Genomic DNA, 22,638 nt, shown 5'->3' on the forward strand with positions numbered 1-22,638 from the left:
AACTATTCTGAAGAGTGAAGAATGGGGAGAAAGAAAGAAAGAAAGAAAGAAAGAAAGAAAGAAAGAAAGAAAGAGGGATAGCGGGAAAGGGGCTGAAGGGGGTGTGACGGAGAGGTGTGGACGGGACAGAGGAAGGATGTGACGCTGTAGGACGCTGCACAGAGAGCAGTGAAGGAAAAGGAGTGCACCTGGCCCAGGTAAGATCCTTTCTGCTCTATTTAATCAAGGCTAATAGAATGAATAACAAAATATAGGAAGTACTATAACTTTGCATAAATAGGTTTGCACAAGTACTGTGCCCAATATGTCAATGAACTCTTGACAGATGTCATAAATTGTCATTGATTTTATTGTAATTTAACTGCAATTTGTTGGCATTGTAATGTTGACCTTTTCCTTGATGAGCATTTTAAGTAAACCTATAAGGATCTTTGGGGGGATCTTTTAAAAATGTATTTCTGACATACAGCATTTTGTCAGTTTCATACTTATACAGTAGTGGATGTTGAACACTTGATACTGGTGAAGGTGTCCTTAATATGAATGTTATCGTTTCCACTCAACACCTCAACTAGCACCATGCAGATCCCTGGGTAACTTAGCAACCAGGGTCCCTCATTCAACATTTAACTGGGTAATGTGAGAGGGGACCGGTAGCCGCACTCCGAAAGAGTGACTGGGATTTGTTTCACACGGACACACAGGCCTATTTTCTCACATTCCATCAAACAAGTATGTGTCTGTACACCTGTCAGTTATTCTTTGGACTGGTTATATTCAGAAAAATGTGAATTGGGAGGCCAGTTTCTGTTTTCAAATTTGTTTATTTTTTCTTGTGATGTTTTGTTCTTTTAAATATATTTTATTCCAATTGCATGTTCTGAATGGATCAATCGGGTCATTTTTTACACAGGTTATCTGTTTTTACACGGGTTATCTGTTTTTACACGGGTTATCTGTTTTTACATGGGTTATCTGTTCTTACACGGGTTATCTGTTTTTACACGGGTTATCTGTTTTTACACGGGTTATCTGTTTTTACACGGGTTATCTGTTCTTACACGGGTTATCTGTTTTTACACGGGTTATCTGTTCTTACACGGGTTATCTGTTTTTACACGGGTTATCTGTTTTTACACGGGTTATCTGTTTTTACACGGGTTATCTGTTTTTACACGGGTTATCTGTTTTTACACGGGTTATCTGTTTTTACACGGGTTATCTGTTTTTACACGGGTTATCTGTTTTTACACGGGTTATCTGTTTTTACACGGGTTATCTGTTCTTACACGGGTTATCTGTTTTTACACGGGTTATCTGTTTTTACACGGGTTATCTGTTTTTACACGGGTTATCTGTTTTTACACGGGTTATCTGTTTTTACACGGGTTATCTGTTTTTACACAGGTTATTTACATTTACATTTAAGTCATTTAGCAGACACTCTTATCCAGAGCGACTTACAAATTGGTGCTTTCACCTTATGACATCCAGTGGAACAGTCACTTTACAATAGGTTATCTGTTTTTACACGGGTTATCTGTTTTTACACGGGTTATCTGTTTTTACACGGGTTATCTGTTCTTACACGGGTTATCTGTTTTTACACAGGTTATCTGTTTTTACACGGGTTATCTGTTTTTACACGGGTTATCTGTTTTTACACGGGTTATCTGTTTTTACACGGGTTATCTGTTCTTACACGGGTTATCTGTTTTTACACAGGTTATCTGTTTTTACACGGGTTATCTGTTCTTACACGGGTTATCTGTTTTTACACAGGTTATCTGTTTTTACATGGGTTATCTGTTTTTACACGGGTTATGTGTTCTTACACGGGTTATCTGTTTTTACACGGGTTATCTGTTTTTACACGGGTTATCTGTTTTTACACGGGTTATCGGTCCTAGATAAATACAAAAGAGAATGAAGATGCATCTATTCAATACACGAGAAACTGTGTTTTTACCCATTCACACTCAGAGGTCACATGTTTCCAGGGGGACCTTATTGTGCAGCGCTCTGAGGTAAACTGATACCCCACTCTTTCATCCTAGAAAAAGCCCTGTTGTTTTGCTTCTGGGGCTGAAAGGTTTCTCTGACTAGGGCTTCATACTTAGCCTACAGTGCTGTGAAAAAAGTATTTGCCCCCTTTCAGATTTTCTCTATTTTTGCATATTTTCTATAATGAATGTTATCAGATCTTCAACCAAAATCATATATTAGATTAAGGGAACCTGCGTTTATAAATAACACCAAAAAAAGGATTTAAAAAAGGATTTTATTTATTTAATTAACAAAGTTATGTAACACTCAATTCCCCTGTGTGAAAAAGTAATTGCCCCCCTACACTCAATAACTGGTTGTGCCACCTTTAGCTGCAAGGCTGCAACCAAATGGTTCCTATAGTTGTTGATCAGTCTCTCACATCACTGTGGAGGAATTTTAGCCCACTGCTTTAACTCAGCGACACTTGTGGGTTTTCAAGCATGAACTGCTCGTTTCAAGTCCTGCCACAACATCACAATTGGGATTAGGTCTGGACTTTGACTGATCCATTCCAAAACTTCAAATGTTTAGCTTTTTAGACATTTTCATGTAGACTTGATTGTGTGTTTTGGATCATTGTCTTGCTGCATGACCCAGCTGCACTTCAGCTTCCCGCTCACGGAAGGGTGACCTGACATTCTACTGTAGAATTCTCTGATACAGAGCAGAATTAATGGTTCCTTCTATTAAGGCAAGTCATCCAGGTCCTGAGGCAGCAAAGCATCCCCAAACCATCTCACTACCACCACCATGCTTCACTGTTGGTATGAGGTTCACACTGTGGATGCAGTGTTTGGTTTTTGCCAGAAACAATGGGACCCATGTCGTCCAAAAAGTTATACTTTTCTATCATCTGTCCATAGAACATTCCTCCAAGAGTCTTGATGATCATCCAGGTGCTTCCAGGTGCTTTTTGTCAAACTTCAGTCAACCATTATGTCTGGCGAAAACCAACGGTCAAGCATGGTGGTGGTAGTCTGATGGTTTGGGAAACCGGCATCTGTTTCTTGTTCATTGAGCAGAAACATACACATGTTTTTGGAGTCTGTTGTTCTTTGATTACCAAAGTGTCAGACACTATTTGATTAAAGATGTGGTACAAATCACAGGAGGTTGGTGGCACCTTCATTTGGGAGGATGGGCTCGTGGTAATGGCTGGAGCAGAATTGTTGGAATGGTAGAACGGTTTCAATGTGCTTGATGTCGCTCCATTCCAGACATTATTATGAGCCGTCCTCCCCTCAGTATCATCCACGGGTACAAATTTAGACTTTCCTTGTCACTCAAATTTGAGACCAACATCAACCTTTTTCTTGCTGATCATTTTACACAAATTCAACTATTTCATGCTCTTTTCCCAGGATTCAACAGCAAGCTGAAAATTGAAACATACCAGACCAACAAGAAGATTCTCCATTTTCTCCTCCATGATGTTAATGAGGTCTCGCTCCAAGAGAAAAGACTCCCTCCCTGGCCTCTCAGCCTTTATGTCACCCACCTCCCTGTCACCCACCTCCCCCATACAGAGAGACCTAAACTCCCCCAGGGGGTCCATCTTCGCACCCCTATCCCTTACCGATCCACCCAGCTGGGTGACGCTGGCCCTCTGCAATGTAGAGCAGGGTGAGAAAGAGCTGCAGAGCCTTAGAGAACGACAGACAAGTGAGGTGGAGCAAATCAACCGAGAGCTTGACAACGCCATCATTGAGGCTCAGAGACAAGAGCGCCGCCTGCTGGAAAAAGTTGAGCAGGATCACCGAGAAGCCCAGCAGTGCCTGGAGCAGGTGAAGAGGGAGAACGCTGCGGCGGTGCGGGTTGGACAGTCCCTGGTGGACCGGCAGCTCCACAAACTGGGCCAACTGAAGGAGCAGGTCCAGAGATGGGGTGGAAGCAGTGGGGGACCCAATAAAAACCAGCTTCAGAGGGGTGTGGCAGAAGTTACACAGCCTTGGGAAATCTCCCTCTCCTTAAAGAGGGTCACTTTTCAGCCCGGTACGCAGCGGAAGGATGTTAGGTTAGGGGAGGTAGAAGTCCAGGATCAAAATCTGAACTATCCTATTGGTGTCTGCGGTGAAACAGGGAAGAAATGTGCTCTTCACTCAGGGGAGATGAAGTTTGGAGACCATGGATCATTTGAAGTTCGGAAGGACTTTTCATCCGCATCTAATAGTGGGAGCATGCGTGTAGTCAGGAAGCTCCGCCTGTCCATTACAGACAAGGATGAGCCAAAGTCACCAGTCTCAAAGCCACCACTCAGTCCCCGGCATCGAGGAGCATCTGAGTCATCCATGGATGATGAGCTAGACACACATGACCAGGACCTCTTCCTGGCTATCCCTCCTATCTCCAGCCAAGGGGAGTCGGAGGGAGATGAACCAGGCTGTGGACAAACGGGAAACAAGAAAAGCTCCATCCTCAAGTGTCAGAGAAAGCAAAGGACCCTGGTTCTCATCCCCAGCGAGGAACCCTCCTGCCCTCCAGAAGGCGGCAGATCTGAACATAGTGACCAACCACAGACCTCTCCCAAGACCAGCCGTGGAGAACCCCATCCCAGGTACAGCCTCCTGGGCCTATCTTCAAGACGCGCGCGCTCACGTCGAAGCCTGTCACCCAGCAAATCCCCCCGTGGAACATCCACTAATCGGGGGAGTCCCCCATCCCCGGCTGGCAGTGAGCACTGCTACAACTACATCACCAGCCCCTCTCCTAGTAACAATGTCTCCCTGAACCAGGAACACCGACGTGCCATGTCGACGGCGGACCTCTCCAGCAAGACCCGTCCCTTGATCAATGGGGGAAAGGGTGCTCACCTGGGTTTTAAGAGAGACAACCACTCCTGTCTATCATCTGCCTCCTCAACCATGGAGCAAGGGAATGGATCTGAGTCTGGCGGCAGAAGCCCCACAAGCTTGGATGAAAGAGAATCAAGATACCAGGGAAGGAGTGTAGGTTCTAACCGTGTGAGCCAATCTCTGTCCATGACGGCTATTTACAGTGAAAGCCACCCTACAACCAAGAAGAAACAATCAGACAATAGAAGGAGAGACAAACCATGGCCAATCTTGAGAGATCTGGAGGAGGAAGCAGGTTCAAGTGCCTTTGAGTCAGCAAATCTGATCAAGCAGTTTGGAAAGCAGGGCTCAGGGCGCTCTGACTTCAACCTGCCCAGCGGGCTCCATGCCACTGTCAAAGGGCAGCTCTTTGTGGTGGACTGTGGCAATGCCCGAATTCAGGTGACCGACCTTCAGAAGTATGTTGTGCAGCAGGTGTCCCCTACCGGAACTGAGAGATCCGCCCGCATCTGCAACTACTTTGATGCGGCTGTGAACGACAAGGGCCTTATTGTGCTGACCTGTGCTGCAGAGCGTGCCGTGTTGGTGTTCAGCCGTCATGGACGCCTCCTCCAGACTTTCGGGGGTAGCGTGATAGGATCCACCCATGAAGAGTTAGATGCACCCAGGGGAGTGACCGTCACCCGTCTGGATGAGTTCCTGGTGGCCGACATCAAGCGTGGAACTCTAACTGCCCTGATGCTGGACCCCAAGACAGGCGCCAGGCTCGAACGCACCATAATCACAGGATTCCACAGGCCCTACCTGGTGGCTGCCTGCCTGACCTCTGGACTGATGGCTGTGTCTGAGCGGGGCAATGAGACTGGCCGTGCGCCTTGCATCCGAGTGCTGGAACCTGGGTGGAACACCATCCGTGTCCTGGGCGTGTGCTCCGGCATGGGGCCCGTCCTGGCCTGCCCCTGGGGCCTCAGCATCGACAGTGATGGGGATGTTCTGGTGGCAGACTGGGGCAGGTTGCATCGTGTCCTGCTGTACCCTGCCAAGGGCCTAGGCTGGCCACTTGTTACCCAGGGACTGAGCAGCCCCCGAGGCCTGGCCCTGCTGCCAGAGGGCCAGCTTGTGGTGTCAGACAGCATGAACCACTGTATCAAGATCTATCAATACAAGTCAGGCACTGGAGGGGTGAACTTGTCAAGATGAGGATGGAAAGGTGAAGAAGTAGGCATTCACTAGTGAACACCGATGAAGATTTCAGTAAATAACAACTACTTTGGCATAATCCTAAATCCTGTTGAGAATTTCATGTTCTTCTAGAAAAAGTGAATCATAGTTACAATGTAGGGTAAAAAATTGTGAAAGAAGACACTGTATATAGTTGTGAAGAACAGTAGAGAAGATTACATCTTTATGACCACAGAGAACAATTTCATTTGCAGCAAATGTTTTAGCTTGTTTTTAATTTGCCCATTGCCTTAAATGTGATAATCATGGTTTGATAATGAACCATATGAAACGTGTGAAGTATAGCTGTATATAGCAAAAATATATTTAGCAGAAGTATAATTGTATTTTAATAGCTGCTTCAGTGTAGAGAGCAGTGAATTATTTACACCATATAACACAAAATTAACGGTCCGTGCTATCTGGGAATCTTGGGACATCCCTACCCCATAAATGTTTAAGGTAAGGGTTTGGTAAGGGTTATGGTTAAGGCTAGAGTAAGGGTAGGGGTTAAGGTTAGGGTTAGGTAAGGGTTAGGGTTAGGTAAGGGTTATGGTTAAGGTTAAGGCTAGAGTAAGGGTAGGGGTTAGGGTTAGGTAAGGGTTAAGGTTAGGGTTAGGTAAAGGTAAAGGTAAAGGTTAAGGTTAAGGCTAGAGTAAGGGTAGGGGTTAAGGTTAGGATTAGGTAAGGGTTAAGGTTAGGGTTAGGTAAGGGTTATGGTTAAGGCTATAGTAAGGGTAGGGGTTAAGTTTAGGGTTAGGTAAGGGTTAAGGTTAGGGTTAGGTAAGGGTAATGGTTAAGGTTAAGGCTAGAGTAAGGGTAGGGGTTAAGGTTAGGATTAGGTAAGGGTAATGGTTAAGGTTAAGGCTATAGTAAGGTTAGGATTAGGTAAGGGTTGGGGTTAGGGCAAGGTAATGGTTAAGGTTAAGGCTAGAGTAAGGGTAGGGGTTAAGGTTAGGATTAGGTAAGGGTAATGGTTAAGGTTAAGGCTAGTGTAAGGGTAGGGGTTAAGGTTAGGATTAGGTAAGGGTTAAGGTTAGGGTTAGGTAAGGGTAATGGTTAAGGTTAAGGCTAGAGTAAGGGTAGGGGTTAAGGTTAGGATTAGGTAAGGGTTAAGGTTAGGGTTAGGTAAGGGTTATGGTTAAGGTTAAGGCTAGAGTAAGGGTAGGGGTTAAGGTTAGGATTAGGTAAGGGTTAAGGTTAAGGTTAGGGTTAGGTAAGGGTAATGGTTAAGGTTAAGGCTATAGTAAGGTTAGGATTAGGTAAGGGTTAGGGTTAGGGCAAGGGTAATGGTTAAGGTTAAGGCTAGAGTAAGGGTAGGGGTTAGGGTTAGGTAAGGGTTAGGGCAAGGGCAAGGGCAAGGGCAAGGGCAAGGGCAAGGGCAAGGGCAAGGGTAGAGGTTAAGGTTAAGGTTAAGGTTAAGGTTAGGGTTAGAGTTAGGGTAGTGGTTAAGGTTAGGATTAGGTAAGGGTTAGGGTTTGGGCAAGGGCAAGGGTAGAGGTTAATGTTAAGGTTAAGGTTAGGGTTAGGGTTAGGGTTATGGTTAAGGTTAAGGTTAAGGTTAGGGTTAGGGTTAGGGTTATGGTTTAGAGTAGGGATGTCTCAAGGATCTCCACTAGCACTGACCAAAAAGTAAGGGTGGAACTTTTTTTCTGTTATTAGAGTTATAGGTATTTCAATGAAAATTGAAATTGCTGTTGTTATGAGTAGGTGATTACTCACAAAATAAACTAACTTTTACAAAATTGTCCATTTTATATCATGTGTAACAACAGGGTATGTGATGTTGCTGTAATTTCACCTCTGCCCTTACAAAAAAAGATTGCCGTTTTAAAACTAAAAGTGCAGTAACTGCAGTCTATTGTGGTATTTTGGACGCAGTAATTGCAAAATAACTGCAGTGTACTGCGTTTGAACTGCAGTTATACTGCATTGTAACTGCAGTTATGCTGCAAAATTACTGCAGTAAAAGGAAAATGGTATTTTGGACACAGTATTTGCAGCATACTGCAGTTATACTGCACTCTAACTACAGTTATACGACAATGTACTGCAGTTATTGTACACTGCAGTCTGACTGCACATTTGTTTTGTAAGGTTGAAGTCTGAAAGCTTTTGAAATGCTGTCTATCCCCAGTAGTTATGTTGTGAAACACAGTCATGTGTCATTGCCTACGCTATGGTAATGACTCACTAAAATTGAATACATGTATCATGAGACTGACACCTCGAAAAACATTTGGATTGGGTTTAAATCTTTATTTAAAAAAATAAACAATAATACAATTATTTCACCTTTATTTAACCAGGTTGGCCAGTTGAGAACAAGTTCTCATTTACACCTGCGACCTGGCCAAGAAAAAGCAAAGCAGTGCGACACAAACAACAACACAGAGTTACACATGGACTAAACAAACGTACAGTCAATAACACAATAGAAAAAGTCTATATACAGTGTGTGCTAAGGTAGTAAGGAGGTAAGGCAATAAATAGGTCATAGTAGCGAAGTAATTACAATTTAGCAAATTAACACTGGAGTGATAGAGGTTGCAATGTACTTGTTCTTTATTTTGACTTCTTTCTTAGAAATCCAGTGTCTATAGTTTCAAATGATAGATCAAAGATAAGCAAGGCTCCTTCTGTCACAGACTACTGTTTATCTCCCTGTCTGACTCTGATTTCTGTGCTCCTACTTGATGAACTCACTTGTCCAAAGTCCTTGCCAAAAGTGTGCCAATTGAATCCAGGAAATGATATTTCATCTGACCCAATGATGGTGGCCACACCAGATTAATGTGTAACATCCCAACATGTTCTGTTCAATATTTATTAGAATTTGCCATATAAACTCATATTGTTTGCATTTTATGAGATGCATATATAAAACCAGTTTCTGCTAAATAATCATTTTGCAACAGAAAAAAGTCCTACACTCCCCCTGCACTTTCAGTAAACAGAGCACAGAACTACCCCCCCCCCCCACTGCTCTTTCAGTAAACAAAGTGCAGAACTACCCACACTCCCACACACATAAGGCACATTGGTAAATCCAGATCCAGTATAAAAGGTCTGGTCAGCTCCTGCTCGGGCACCTTTCTCAGCTCAGCTCTCTTCGGTACCTGGACCCAGAGGAGGACCGCTCAACGTGATGCTTCTCTCCCAAACACTCTGCCTGTGCTTGGCACTAGCACTCAGCTATGCTGCTCCAGCGTGAGTACTGCTGATCAACTGCTAAGCCTTTACATGTTAGTCATTTAGCAGACGCTCTTTTACAGAGCCACTTACAGGAGCAATTGGGGTTAAGTGTTTTGCTCAACAGCACATTGACAGATTTTTCACCCAGTCGGCGACCTTCGGTTACTGGCCCAACTCTCTTAATTATCCGCTGGGTTACCAAAATGGCATCTTATTATTCTCTTATTCATGTTCAGGGTAGCCACAGCAAAATACACTGCCTCTAAATTGCCTCTGTACTTACTTTGTTGAATTGTTATTTTATTCAACACATTATGGGCTTCGCTGTGCTGTGTTAAGACATGTCTTACACAACCCAATTGGATACTATGCTCCCCCCACATTGGCTGGGTTAGTTCCATAAGTTTGTTTGCAATGTCACAGAGATCAAGGCAGGATCAATAACCCAAAACACACAAAGAGTGGTCAAAGTCAGTCGTGTACCTCAGCACTTCTGTCACTGATTCACCCCGTTACCTCATCATTACAGATCCCCTTCATATCAATCAGGTGTCCCTTTGAGCTGCTCTATTTGGAATAGGGCTGCGTATACTACAGCATCATTATTGGTCTGTCTACCCAGAGGGTGGAGTCATGATGTGCAGTGTATTATCTCATTTCCCATCTCTATGACCTCACTCATGTCTCATCAGAATGAGGACATTATGGTTTATGATGAATAATGTCTGCTTTTTTTCTACGCAGGATCCATGATGTAATGATGTCAGGTGAGTCTAAGATCCATATTCATTTAACAGCCTGTGAAAATGCAGGACCTCACAACCCATTGACTGATCCAGACGTGCTAGAGGCAAGGCTAACAACTAGGGTTGCAACTTGCCACAGGCACAGGTGTTATTCAACTCCCTTTCAGCCCGTTACTCATGTCCTACATGCTTTTACATGAGAGTAGGATGCATGACTTCCAAATCACCACACCGCACCCTTTCATGTGGAGAAATGTTGGAATAATGAAAAGTCATTCAACGTGCATCTCACCTTGACTCTGACTGGCCCATTAGACCACGGCCACGACCACCACGAGGATCAGGTCCACCACAACGCCAACCCAGACCGGTGTGACGGCATCGAGTTTGACGCCATCGCCCCCGACGAGAAAGGACACACCTTCTTCTTCAAGGGTATCAAAACCATGTTATGAGTCGTCTTTTTTTTTACCCTCATTCTCCCTACAGTGGGCTTTGTCATTGTCATGAAATGTCATTATGTCCCCATCGGGATGGCTAGGGTTACGGGTACGCTCTTAGAAAAAAGGTACAATCTAGAACTTAAAAGGGTTCTTCGGCTGTTCCCATAGGAGAACCCTTTAAGGAACCCTTTTTGGTTACAGGTAGAATCATTTTGGTTCCTCGTAGAACTCTATTGGGTTCCATGTAGAACCCTTTCCCAGAAGGTTCTACATGGAACCCAAAAGAGTTCTACCTGGAACTAAAAAGGGTTTTCCTATGTGGACAGCCAAACATCCCTTTTTGAACCCTATTTTCAAGAGTGTAGTGGATTAGTTAGTGGGTATTTTGATATGGGCTAACATGACCTGTAAACATGGGTTTGTACTAGATATTTGTGTAAGGAGTGTGTAAGTTTACATTTCCATGAGTATATCTGATCCCAGATCTGAACTATGCTACTCTAAGGGGATCACCTGTGGAACGGCTTCAATGGTTCAGCTCAGGTCTCCAGTGCCTTCTTCAGGGAGCTAGATGACTACCATCACCTGGGGCATGTTGACGCTGCCTTCCGCATGCACAACAAAGAAAAACCTGAAAAACATGATCACATCTACTTTTTCCTGGTACTGTCAATATCAATGATGTAGTCGATATCCATATGAATAGGGAACTTTAACACATAGTTTTACTAGTGACTCATCAGCTTGGGCAATCTTTTTAAAAGTCAATTTATGCAATCATGTGTTCCCATAGGTGGCATAGTAGCATGTGCCCTCAGATTTGTCCTGTAAAAAAAGACATACTATATATATGAGATTTATTTTGATTTATTTTAAAACATTTTTGGTTGTTGTTTCTCTGTCATGCTGTTAGCCACCTAGCAATTTTAGGAAGTTGACTTTAGCTAGCCCAGATAGGCTCCCAATCTCCCAACCGCATAACTAGCGAGCAAGAAGCCATTACAGGCTCAATCAAGTTGGTGTAGCTAGCTTGTCGAACTATCTTATCTAGCATGCCTGCTAGCAAGGTTGGTAGACTTTATAAAAGCAAGCAATAACTAAATGTACTGAATAAGACTCACATTCCTTCAATCTTTTACCCAGATTTTAGCAGATGCGGAGAAGCATATTTAGTTTCTTTAAAAACATAACCATTAGTCAGGAACAGACAGAAAGCTTGAGATATGCTTAGATATGCAGAAAAATAAACATTATTTTACAAATAATAAAGCATAATGATTATGGCTCTAGATTGCAGGAAAAGGCTGTGCGGGTGTTTGAAAAATGTTAAATTCTCCAACTTCGGACCACCCCCCTGCCATCCTCACATACTTTGTGCACCCTCAGATTTTGGGGGTATATGACACCTCTGATAGCACTCACTTAGTATACTCCGTATTCTCCATCCCTCCTCAATTACAGGACGACAAGGTTTTCAGCTACTATAACCACAGTCTGGAGGAGGGCTACCCCAAGGACATCCAGCTGGACTTCCCAGGGGTGCCCAGCCACCTGGACGCTGCGGTGGAGTGCCCCAAGGGAGAGTGTAACTCAGACTCTGTCCTATTCTTCAAGGGTAAGCCTGTTAACCCTTTGATGCCCCACATAAGACCATAATGAACATTTCTCTGGTTTGTTGCTATAAACATTTATACATTTTATTTATTTATTTTTACCCCTTTTTCGTGGTATCCAATTGTTTTTAGTAGCTACTATCTTGTCTCATCGCTACAACTCCCGTACGGGCTCGGGAGAGACGAAGGTTGAAAGTCATGCGTCCTCCGATACACAACCCAACCAAGCTGCACTGCTTCTTAACACAGCGCGCATCCAACCCGGAAGCCAGCCGCACCAATGTGTCGGAGGAAACACTGTGCACCTGGCAACCTTGGTTAGCGCGCACTGCTCCCAGCCCGCCACAGGAGTCGCTGGTGCGCGATGAGACAAGGACATCCCTACCGGCCAAGCCCTCCCTAACCCGGACGACGCTAGGCCAATTGTGCGTTGCCCCACGGACCTCCCGGTAACGGCCAGTTACGATAGAGACTGGGCGCAAACCCAGAGTCTCTGATGGCACAGCTGGCGTTGCAGTACAGCGCTCTTAACCACTGCGCCACCCGGGAGGCCCTAAACATTTATAATTTATTCACAGACAACATACCAGGAAATGTGTTATGCATATCAAGTTTTCTAGTCTTGGTGTGTGCTGCCTAGCATATGTTTTCTCTCTCACAGGAGAAGAAGTGTACAACTATGACATCGCCACTCAGTCAGTAAAGGAGAGACAGTGGGCCCACCTGCCCAACTGTACGTCTGCCTTCCGTTGGCTAGAGCAATACTACTGTTTCCATGGTCACAACTTCACCCGGTTCCACCCTGTATCTGGGGAGGTGAATGGTGTGTACCCTAAGGACTCCAGGCACTACTTCATGAGGTGCCCCAATTTCGGTAAGAGAACCATGCAAAGGATGTTACCCTTCCTCCTTTATCAAAATCAGTTCATTGTCAGAGGAGGCTGGTGGAAAGAGCTGTAGGAGGATGGGCTCATTGTAATGACTGGAATGGTATAAATGGAACGGCATCATCAACACATCAAACATATAGAAACCACGTGTTTGACTCCATTCCAATTATTCCATTCCAGCCATTACAATAAGTGTGTCCTCCTATAGCTCATCCCACCAGCCTCCTCTGCCCAGTGTGCATGCTGTGAGATTGAACAGATGAATGGTGAATGGTAATAACAACACCATTTCAGGGAAAAAAAGCTTTTGGATTGTGTTGAGACATGTTATTGTTGGATTGTAGGCCATGGCGGTGAGACAAAGGTTCCCAAATGCAGTGAAGTGACATTGGATGCCATCACCTCAGACAACTCAGGCAAAACCTATGCCTTCACTGGTAAGAACTAAGCCTTTGTGTTCAATTGTGCGCACAACTCGCATTAGACAGTTGCCAATTTTCACCTCCGTCCCACTTCCTCAGGTCATAATTATATGCGTCTAGACACCCATCGTGATGGTAAACATACCTTCCCCATTGCCAGAACCTGGAAGGAAGTGACCAACGGGGTGGATGCAGTCTTCTCCTACAGTGACAAGATCTACATTATCAAGGTGGGTCAAAGGTTACAGGATGTAGGGGAAGACAGGGACTTAACTTGCGATAAATAACATGTTCAGAGCTTTACTCACTACAGTACCCCTACCTACAGTATATGTACATGGCTACCTCAATGACCTCGTACCCCTGCACATCAACTCGGTACTTGTAGTCCCTGATGTTATTTTTTACTCTTTATTGTTATTCAATGTATTTACTCCCCGTGTCACTTTTACTCTGCATTGATGGAAAATGACCCTTAAGTAAATATTTCACTGTTAGTCTACAACTTGTTTACGAAGGATGTGACAACAACAAAAATGGATTTGATTTGAGTGTATAGAAAATTACTTTCATTCAGTCAACTGTTTGTTACATCATCATGCCTCTGTTTGTCCCATGGCACATAAAACACACCTGAATGTCACCATTTCCGGTTGACAGGGCGACCAAGTTTACATCTACAAATCAGCAGCTCCCTCCACTCTGATTGAGGGCTACCCTAAAAGCCTGAATGAGGAGCTGGGCATCGAAGGGCCTGTGAACGCAGCCTTTGTTTGTGCAGATCACCATATTGTGCACATTATTCAAGGTAACTAATTGGACATTGAACTTGAGTACATTCAAATCTATCCCCCAAAAAGTGTTGCTCTTTTTACATCAATATTCACAAAAAATGTGATTTTCCTGTGTCAGAAATTATTTGATGTTAAAAAAAAAAAATTAAACAGCTGCATTGGACCTTTAATGACTCATTACCTCCCCCTGCTGGAGAGGCCTGACGTGCCACAAGACCTGCGGGGCAAACGTGGCGTCATCTTTGGGAACCTTTCACACACTCAGTGAAAAACTATTTTCCTGTCTCTATTTCCCCCTATAGGACGGATGATGAAGGACATTGACCTGTCTGCCACCCCTAGGGTAGTAGCCAGAGAGTCCCCACTGCCCATCTCCGGCATCGAGGCAGGCATGTGTGGCCCTGATGGAGTCAAAGTGTATGTGGGCTCTGAGTACTACCACTACGAGACCCCCAGCCTCCTGGCTTCCAGCAGGATGCTCCAAGAGCCTAAAAAAATCACCCCAGACATGATGGGCTGTGTCGAATAGGAGTCAGTTTATGTTAGATACCTTTTCGAAGAATAACAACTGTGATCATCTGTTCTCAATGGACAACATCAAAATGTATAATCACATGTTAAAGTAACTGTCCAGGAAAGGTTTTCTGTTAACTCATACCCAAATAATGTTGACTCATCCTATACTCTTTTCTGTGGCCAAAGCATACATTTGAGAAAAAACACTTCCGAAATCCCAGGTAATTTTTTTTAATCTCAAACAGACTGCTTGCTATTTCCTCATAGAGGATGATATTATCAGTGTTCTAATCGCATTCATATTTGTAATGATCAGTATATGCCAAAACCATTCTGTTGTGTTGGGGTACCCACACATCCTTTCCAACACAGAAAAGCTGCATTTAAACATACTTCATTTTTTTTAAATGTGGAAGGAAAACTATCTCATATTGGAATGAATTATAGGACATATTTCATAGAAATCTGGAAACACTTGGCAGTTACTTTAACTTGACACCACAACTCACAAGTCACCCAAACAATGTTTTTTACGGTTCAAATAATATTTTATCACATTTTTGTTGAACATTTGTGTATGACAGAGATGAGTTGAATTAAAAAGATACAAAGAACCTGAAATAGTATGATTATATTGCATTCATTCATGAGATAATTAAGATACAGGAAAAAAAATCAATTAATACATTCAGATGAGTAATTCTACAGTATGACCCGCAAAAATAAGTCTTACAGGTAAATGTGATCATGAACTGGCTAATTATGTATAAGCATTTCTTAATGATATTCCCATGCAGATGTAAAGAAAAGGTTCAGAACGTGATGGTTGTTTCAAATCAAGTAGTCACAGTAACAGTGCCTCCACCCCAGAGAGGATGGGATTTTCTTCAGCAGGGCCGTCCTTGGTCTCTAAAGCCAACCGTAGTTGCTGCCAGAAGACCCTGGTGTGCTCCCCAGCTCTCAGCTCTAGGTGTGTCTCTTCACCAGCTCCTCATCCGGTGGTAGGGTGACAGCTGGTGGGTTGGGATCTCCTCCAGGAACACCAGAATCAGGACATCCTTCTGCTCATCAAAGAGCTGGAAGCTGGCCACCTGGATCTCCCGGGAGCACCACTCACTCTTCAGGTAGCGGTGGCTGATCACACAGATGGTCTTGCAGCTTCCGTAGATGGCGTCCGTAGATGGTGTCTATGATTGGTTTGCCTGGTTGGAAGTCCCGGTGGTAGAGACACAGCTTCCAGCCCTGCTCTCCCTCCAGCTCTGGCAGAAGCTCCTTCAGGACCCAGGGCTCATCGTAGACGTTGTAGGAGATTAAGGCATCATACTGACATCCACGAGGCTTGTGTTTATTCCTTTGCTTGGTGTCATGGAGGAAAGCCAAGAAGAGGTAATCGCCGTCTATTACCTGCCATTTCAGGAAGTGGTAGGCAAAGGATGCTATCAGGGTGAGGAGGACCAGAGAAGTGGAAGAGATGTAGTAGTAAAGTCATAAGTGTACTGTACAGAACTGAAGCTCAACATCCAACAGCTTGGTGCCTTTAGCTCGGCAGGATAGTTGTAGGTAAACTCTGTGGAGCCAACAACCTGTGTTTGCTTGTCGTTCTCCATCCACTGGACAAACCAAGCATTGCTGCAGCCACATGAAAAATGATTATCTTGCATGTCCAGGTATGTCAATGCAGGGAAAGAACGCAACTTATTGTCTCATTGACTACTGTTATGTTGTTCTTTCTCACCTGCAAGAAAGTGACTCTGCTGAGGTTTGCTCCTATGAGGAAATCTAAGGACTGAAGTCGGCCTTTGAACAGATACAGTCTGTTGAGCCTTGAGATTGGGTGAAACAGCTTTGGAGTGAGGACTGTGAACTCATTCTTACTGATCTCAAGGAACCACAACCGGGGTGTGTGAATGAATATGTCTAATTGCAGCACCTTAATATTAAGACTCCATGCCTGGAATACCAATGAAGATTTCAGACCTTCAAGAAAGTTGATAGGTAGATGAGATAGTCCCTTGTGACTGTCACGCCCTGATCTGTTTCACCTGTCCTTGTGCTTGTCTCCTCCCCCCTCCAGGTGTCACCCATCTTCCCTATGTCATGACGTTGGCCTGGGGGTAGGTTTATGACAGTCATAAATACCTCTTCCCCCCTTTTTCCTCTCTCTACCCTAGTGAGGTTACATTTGCAAAACCCTTGGTTAACATAGAGATTCTGGGAACATCAGAAGGTGGGGGGAAATTAACTATATTCTGGTAATCCGAACAATTGAACATATGCGAATGACTAAGTCAGTTCGGTTGTCATCTGAGACATTCTCATCAATGATAAAATGACATAAACTCTATGTGGAAAGTCTACACATCAGAGTTAACGGACTCACATGGAATTGTTGTTCAATTTAAATGTTTGAATATTAAATTATTTGTGATGGGATGAAATTTGATTTTAGCTTCTAAAATTAGAAATTTAGATTTTCATAAGATAGGGCTGCTCACTCAGTGGCCCACCCTGTGAAGCGACATGGGCTATTAAACTTTTCAAACACACCCTCCTCTCCCTTCCTATATAAGCCCTTGACGACAATAGAACTTTCTGTTCCGGGGATGTAGGACGACGGTCCTATGTCAGAATGGTTCAGATAATAACAACAGAACGAAGCCGACATCAGCGTGAGCTTTTGTTGCGAATGGTATGAACTTTGAACTCTTATTCACTACAGAAGTGATACCTCCTAGCCGTTGAGTTAGCAGGTTAGGAAGGAACAGACAGAGTATCCCGTCTACCACACAACGACGTTACTACAACGTATCCAATTGACCACCAGAGACATTCTTCAAAGGACTTGGTTGGGCAACACGCCCTTCCATCTACCACCAACCTACCAAAGCGCAGCTCAGAGTAAATATGTATTGCATTTCCTTTTCCAAATGAGCGGTAATTTAGAATGCATAAGATACTGTATTTACGATAGCACAGCTTCTTCCCTTTGTTCCTCAGTCTTCCCCCTCTTTCACTCAAACCCAGCCCTTTTCCTTTGTGTAACAAGCTGTCATATCTGTTCTGCCCGCTAGGGACGTTTTCCTTTATGACGTAATTTGTAATCAAGTTATGATTGAATTATGTGTATGTGTAATTCTGTGTGATTAGTTAGGTATTTCTTAAATAAATAATTAAACCCAATTTTGTGTTGCTGATTCAAATTATTAGCCAGGGTTCGTGCAGATAAAATAATTTACAACTTTCAGATGAAACTGAATTAAGATGACGATTGATATTGACTGCTATTGATGTAAAATATTACTAGGTTGTTAAGAGTTTATTCGGAAGATAACAGCTCTATAAATATTATTTTGTGGTGCCCGACTCTAGTTAATTACATTTACATGATTAGCTCAATCAGGTGATATTAATTGCGGAGAAATTATTTTATAGAATAGCATGTCATATCACTTAATCCGGCATAGCCAAAGACACAACACCTATTATCCCCTGTGTATTTATACCCGTGTTCTCTGTCTGTTTGTTGCCAGTTTGTCTTGCTCGTTCAAGCTAACCAGAGGTTTTCCTGTCAGCGCCTATCGTTTCCCAGCCTCTCTTTCGTCACCCTCTTGGTTTTTGGCCTGTCCTGACCCTGTACCTGCCCGTCTGACCTCTCTGCCTGACACTGAGCCTGCCTGCCGTCCTGTACCTTTGCTCCACCTCTGGAATACTGAACTCTGCCTGACCCTGAGACCGCCTGCTGTCCTGTACCTTTGCTCCACCTCTGGATTACTGAACTCTGCCTGACCCTGAGACCGCCTGCTGTCCTGTACCTTTGCTCCACCTCTGGATTACTGAACTCTGCCTGACCCTGAGCCTGCCTGCTGTCCTGTACCTTTGCTCCACCTCTGGATTACTGAACTCTGCCTGACCCTGAGACCGCCTGCTGTCCGGTACCTTTGCCTTACCCTGGATTTTCGACCCCTGCCTGCCTTGACCTGTCTTTGCCTGTCCCTGTTGCCACAATAAACATTGTTACTTCGACAGTCTGTATCTGGGTCTTACCTTGATTCCTGATAGTACGAACTGGCCATGACTGACCCAGCAGACTTGGACCAGCTACGCTGCGCTATCTCCTCCCAAGGAGCCACCATTGGTAGGCACTAGGAGTTGCTTCGCAGTATGATGGAGGGGTTCCAGGCCACGGCCGACTGTCTCGACCAAGCATTGGACATTTTGTGGGAGCAAGTCTATGGTTTGCCTTCTAGGCAGCCAACCATATAAAGGTTGTTCTTGGTTAAATTCACTGTCTTCAAACTGGAGAGAGGCTGAAAGGAGGAGGAGCTGACGGTTGCAATGAGGTTGTTGTCCAGATGTAGCAGGGAGAGGTTGGCCAGGCCCTGAAACAAATGGTCTGCCAAGGTTGTGAGTCTGTTATGAGCCAAACCCAGCTCCCGAAGAGCTTCTAGGTGTCCAAGAGCACAATCAAATCAAAGTTTATTTGTCATGTGTGCCGAATACAACAGGTGTAGACTTGCAGTGAAATGCTTACTTACAGGCTCTAACCAATAGTGCGAAAAAAGGTGTGTGTGTGTGTGTAGGTAAGTAAAGAAATAAAACAACAGTAAAAATACATTTGAAAATAAGAGTAGCAAGGCTATATACAGACACCGGTTATTCAGGCTTATTGAAGTAGTATGTACATGTAGGTATCGTTAAAGTGGCTATCCATATATGATGAACAGAGAGTAGCAGTAGCGTAAAAGGAGGGGTTGGCGGGAGGTGGGACACAATGCAGATAACCCAGTTAGCCAATGTGCGGGAGCACTGGTTGGTCGGGCCAATTGAGGTAGTATGTACATGGATGTGTGGTTAAAGTGACTATGCATATAAGATAAACAGAGCGTAGCAGCAGCGTAAAAGAGGGGTTGGGGGGGCACACAATGCAAATAGTCCGGGTAACCATTGGTTACCTGTTCAGAAGTCTTATGGCTTGGGGGTAAAAACTGTTGAGAAGCCTTTTTGTCTCAATCATCCACTTGAGAGATTTTTTAGGTTTGATAGGCCTTTAAAATCCAACTTTACGAACTTGGAAATCTTATTCATGGCCAAGTCTAAATTGCTTACTTTCCACGGAATATCTATAGGTATGACTTCAAGATTCCTGTTATAACAGAGTACTTTCATGTTAGGTTACTGAGATTACCCCAGATTGTGCAGTTTTTCAGGAAGTACCCACATACTGAATCAGCAAGAACCCAGCAATACATCAGGAAACAAAGAGTCTCAGCTGAGAGAATGTAGACCCACTGCTGACCCCAATAATAAAGTGAATTTAGAATTAAGAAATCATTTCTGTAGCTCAGTTGGTAGAGCATGGCGCTTGTAACGCCAGGGTAGTGGGTTCGATCCCCGGGACCACCCATACATAGAATGTATGCACACATGACTGTAAGTCGCTTTGGATAAAAGCGTCTGATAAATGGCATATATTATTATTATATTAACTAAGATCTACAATTCTAACTGGTTCTAGCACTTACTAATCTCCCGCTGTTGATGAAATACAAAATGCTATGATTGCTGCTCACCTAAAACAGTAAATCTCTGAAACATCAAGTTATGCTTAATTGCGTGGTCAAGGAAATGTCTAAACCAGTGTTTTAGAAGAGACACTTCTTCGTGTCTCCTTAGTGTAATAACAGTTTGTGTCCACTAGATGACGTAGCATGCAAAGTTATGTGTTAGTAAAGAAGGATCAGGGAATGCAACATGGAATTCTTAACTTTTTCAAGAGTATACCCATTTAGGCTCACGGGAAATATAGCCGAACAAAACCTACTGATGAAATTTAAACAAACGTCTTCACAGAGCTGAACATTATCAGTGTTATAAATGGATCCATAATGCGTAACTCTCATGTTTGAATTCATTGCATTGCCTTGGAAGATTATTGAGTGAAGGAGAGTTATTTGTGAGCAGTGGTGTAAAGTACTTCAGTAAAAATATTTTAAAGTACTACTTAAGTAGTTTTTTGGGGTATCTTTGACTACTTTTACTTTTACTTCACTACATTCCTTAAGAAGATATTGTACTTTTTACTCAAATCAAATGTATTTATATAGCCCTTCGTACATCAGCTGATATCTCAAAGTGCTGTACAGAAACCCAGCCTAAAACCCCAAACAGCAAGCAATGCAGGTGTAGAAGCAATACATTCTCAATACATTTTCCTTGACACCCAAAAGTACTCGTTACATTTTAAATGCTTAGCAGGTCAGGAAAATTGTTTAATTCACGCACTTATAAACAGAAAATCCCTGGTCATCTCTACTGCCTATGATCTGGCAGACTCACTAAACACACATGCTTCGTTTGTAAATGATGTCTGAATGTTGGAGTGTGCCTCTGGCTTTCTGTAACTAAAAGGAAAAAGAAAATGGTGCCGTGTGGTTTAAGAAATTTGAAATTATTTTTTCTTTGACCTTTGATACTTAAGTATATTTTAGTAATTGCATTTACTTTTGATTCTTAAGTATATTTTAGTAATTGCATTTACTTTTGATTCTTAAGTATATTTTAAACCAAATTCCCTTGATTTTACTCAAGTAGAATTTTACTGGCTGACTTTTACTTGAGTCATTTTCTATTTAGGTATCTTTACTTTTACTCAAGTATGACAATTGGGTACTTTTCCCACCAATGTTTCTGTGATGCTCTGTGAAGACAAAGACTTAATGGAAAAGGGTTCAGTGTTTTACAAAGCAGGTATGAGAGAAGTATTCACAGACATCATGGCAGACATCCTTATTTGTGAGAGTCCTTATTTGAGAGAGAGTCCTTATTTGTGAGAGTCCTTATTTGAGACAAAGCTGATAGCATGCTCGTTATGATATAATATAACTAATATAGATACTGTTTCCCTTTGTGTACTGACTTTCCCCATGTTATTGTTCTATTTATCATGCATACTCCATCGACTATATTTGATCCACAGGTGAAAGGAAGGAAACTGGAATAAATGGAGATAACTTAGAAGGACAAGGTGTATGTGTGCATCCTGGCTTCAGGGCAATTCGTAGGATTTGGTATGTTGATTTTCTCCCTCCATTTAGTATCATATATTGTACACACAACTATGACAGCATGGAGTACACCCACCGAGACTGTTAGAATACTCTATTTTAAAGTTGGGGGAGTTCTCATCGCTGCTACTGAGCAGAGCGGGTACCCCCACATATTAAATCAACCACGCCTGGCCTCGACTAGTCCGACGGCCATATTGAATGTCTTCACAAATCGCCTTACGGTGGATCTCAATTGCACGGTTTTTTCACTCATGTCCGTTCTAACAGGCTTCACGAGAACATTGGAGGTGACAAGGGTACATGAAATATAGTCGTTTAGTTTACAGCTTGGATAACCTGAAAGCATTGAATACTCGGGATTTTGTCGGTCTTTGAAGCCTTAGTCCTTCACCAGAGGTGAGTTTGTCTGTCTCCTTGGAAGAGCTTCTGCAAAGCTGATGAAAAAGGGGCGATTTTTGTGTACTCGACGTGTTGCAAAAGTAGGCTAAGACGGGCCTTCATTTCAACCTATTACTGATAAATTTGTGAGGAAATTTAAACGGTCTTTATCCCTGAAAAACGTTTTTTTGGCAGACAAGCTACTTCATTATTTGCGCAATAATAGTTTGCACTTAGACGAAAGCACAACATTAGGCTATGTGACACGCGGTCACATCTGTCTTGCGAAGATTTCAAAACTTGACTTATCTTGTTTGCAATAACGTTTTTATTAGTGTGAAATGCATTGCCTTGTGTTATTAGACCCGAAACGTAGCCTATAATATCATTCCAGTTTTACTTAGCCATGGCGTATCATTATTAGCAAGTATAATTTCGTTTCATTAGTTGGGTTAACCTGTTACAATGTAGCATTGGCGCGTTTTGACGGTTGTCATCTATTGCAAAGGGAG

At 43.2% G+C, this 22,638-nt stretch overlaps 2 protein-coding genes and 1 pseudogene across 2 annotated transcripts in view; 2 read left to right on the top strand and 1 right to left on the bottom strand.

Moving 5' to 3' along the window:
* The first annotated feature begins 9,117 nt into the window (after nt 1-9,117).
* On the top strand, nt 9,118-15,302 carry hpxb (hemopexin b). The gene is made up of 10 exons (XM_035755218.2): nt 9,118-9,272; nt 10,002-10,024; nt 10,319-10,438; nt 10,952-11,109; nt 11,908-12,061; nt 12,721-12,933; nt 13,294-13,386; nt 13,471-13,601; nt 14,032-14,179; nt 14,468-15,302. The coding sequence occupies exons 1-10, from the start codon at nt 9,211-9,213 to the stop codon at nt 14,692-14,694; spliced, it is 1,329 nt and encodes a 442-aa protein (XP_035611111.1). The 5' UTR covers nt 9,118-9,210; the 3' UTR covers nt 14,695-15,302.
* Nucleotides 14,685-16,519, bottom strand: LOC118370273 (toll-like receptor 13; annotated as a pseudogene).
* A 5,392-nt stretch (nt 16,520-21,911) lies between these two features.
* The window catches only part of LOC118370280 (radixin-like), a 45,086-nt gene continuing 44,359 nt past the window's right edge, over nt 21,912-22,638 (top strand). The window contains exon 1 of the mRNA XM_052499286.1: nt 21,912-22,144. The gene's annotated coding sequence lies outside the window, so the exon portion shown is untranslated. The remainder of the gene's footprint in view (nt 22,145-22,638) is intronic.

Source organism: Oncorhynchus keta, chromosome 37 (assembly GCF_023373465.1).
Source record: "Oncorhynchus keta strain PuntledgeMale-10-30-2019 chromosome 37, Oket_V2, whole genome shotgun sequence".
Classification (NCBI taxonomy): Eukaryota; Metazoa; Chordata; class Actinopteri; order Salmoniformes; family Salmonidae; genus Oncorhynchus; species Oncorhynchus keta.

Coding starts and splice junctions, on each gene's coding strand:
- hpxb (XM_035755218.2), top strand. CDS start 9,211: ATGCTTCTCTCCCAAACACTCTGCCTGTGCTTGGCACTAGCACTCAGC. Junction 10,025..10,318: donor CCATGATGTAATGATGTCAG/GTGAGTCTAAGA, acceptor CTGGCCCATTAG/ACCACGGCCACGACCACCAC. Junction 13,387..13,470: donor CAAAACCTATGCCTTCACTG/GTAAGAACTAAG, acceptor CCACTTCCTCAG/GTCATAATTATATGCGTCTA.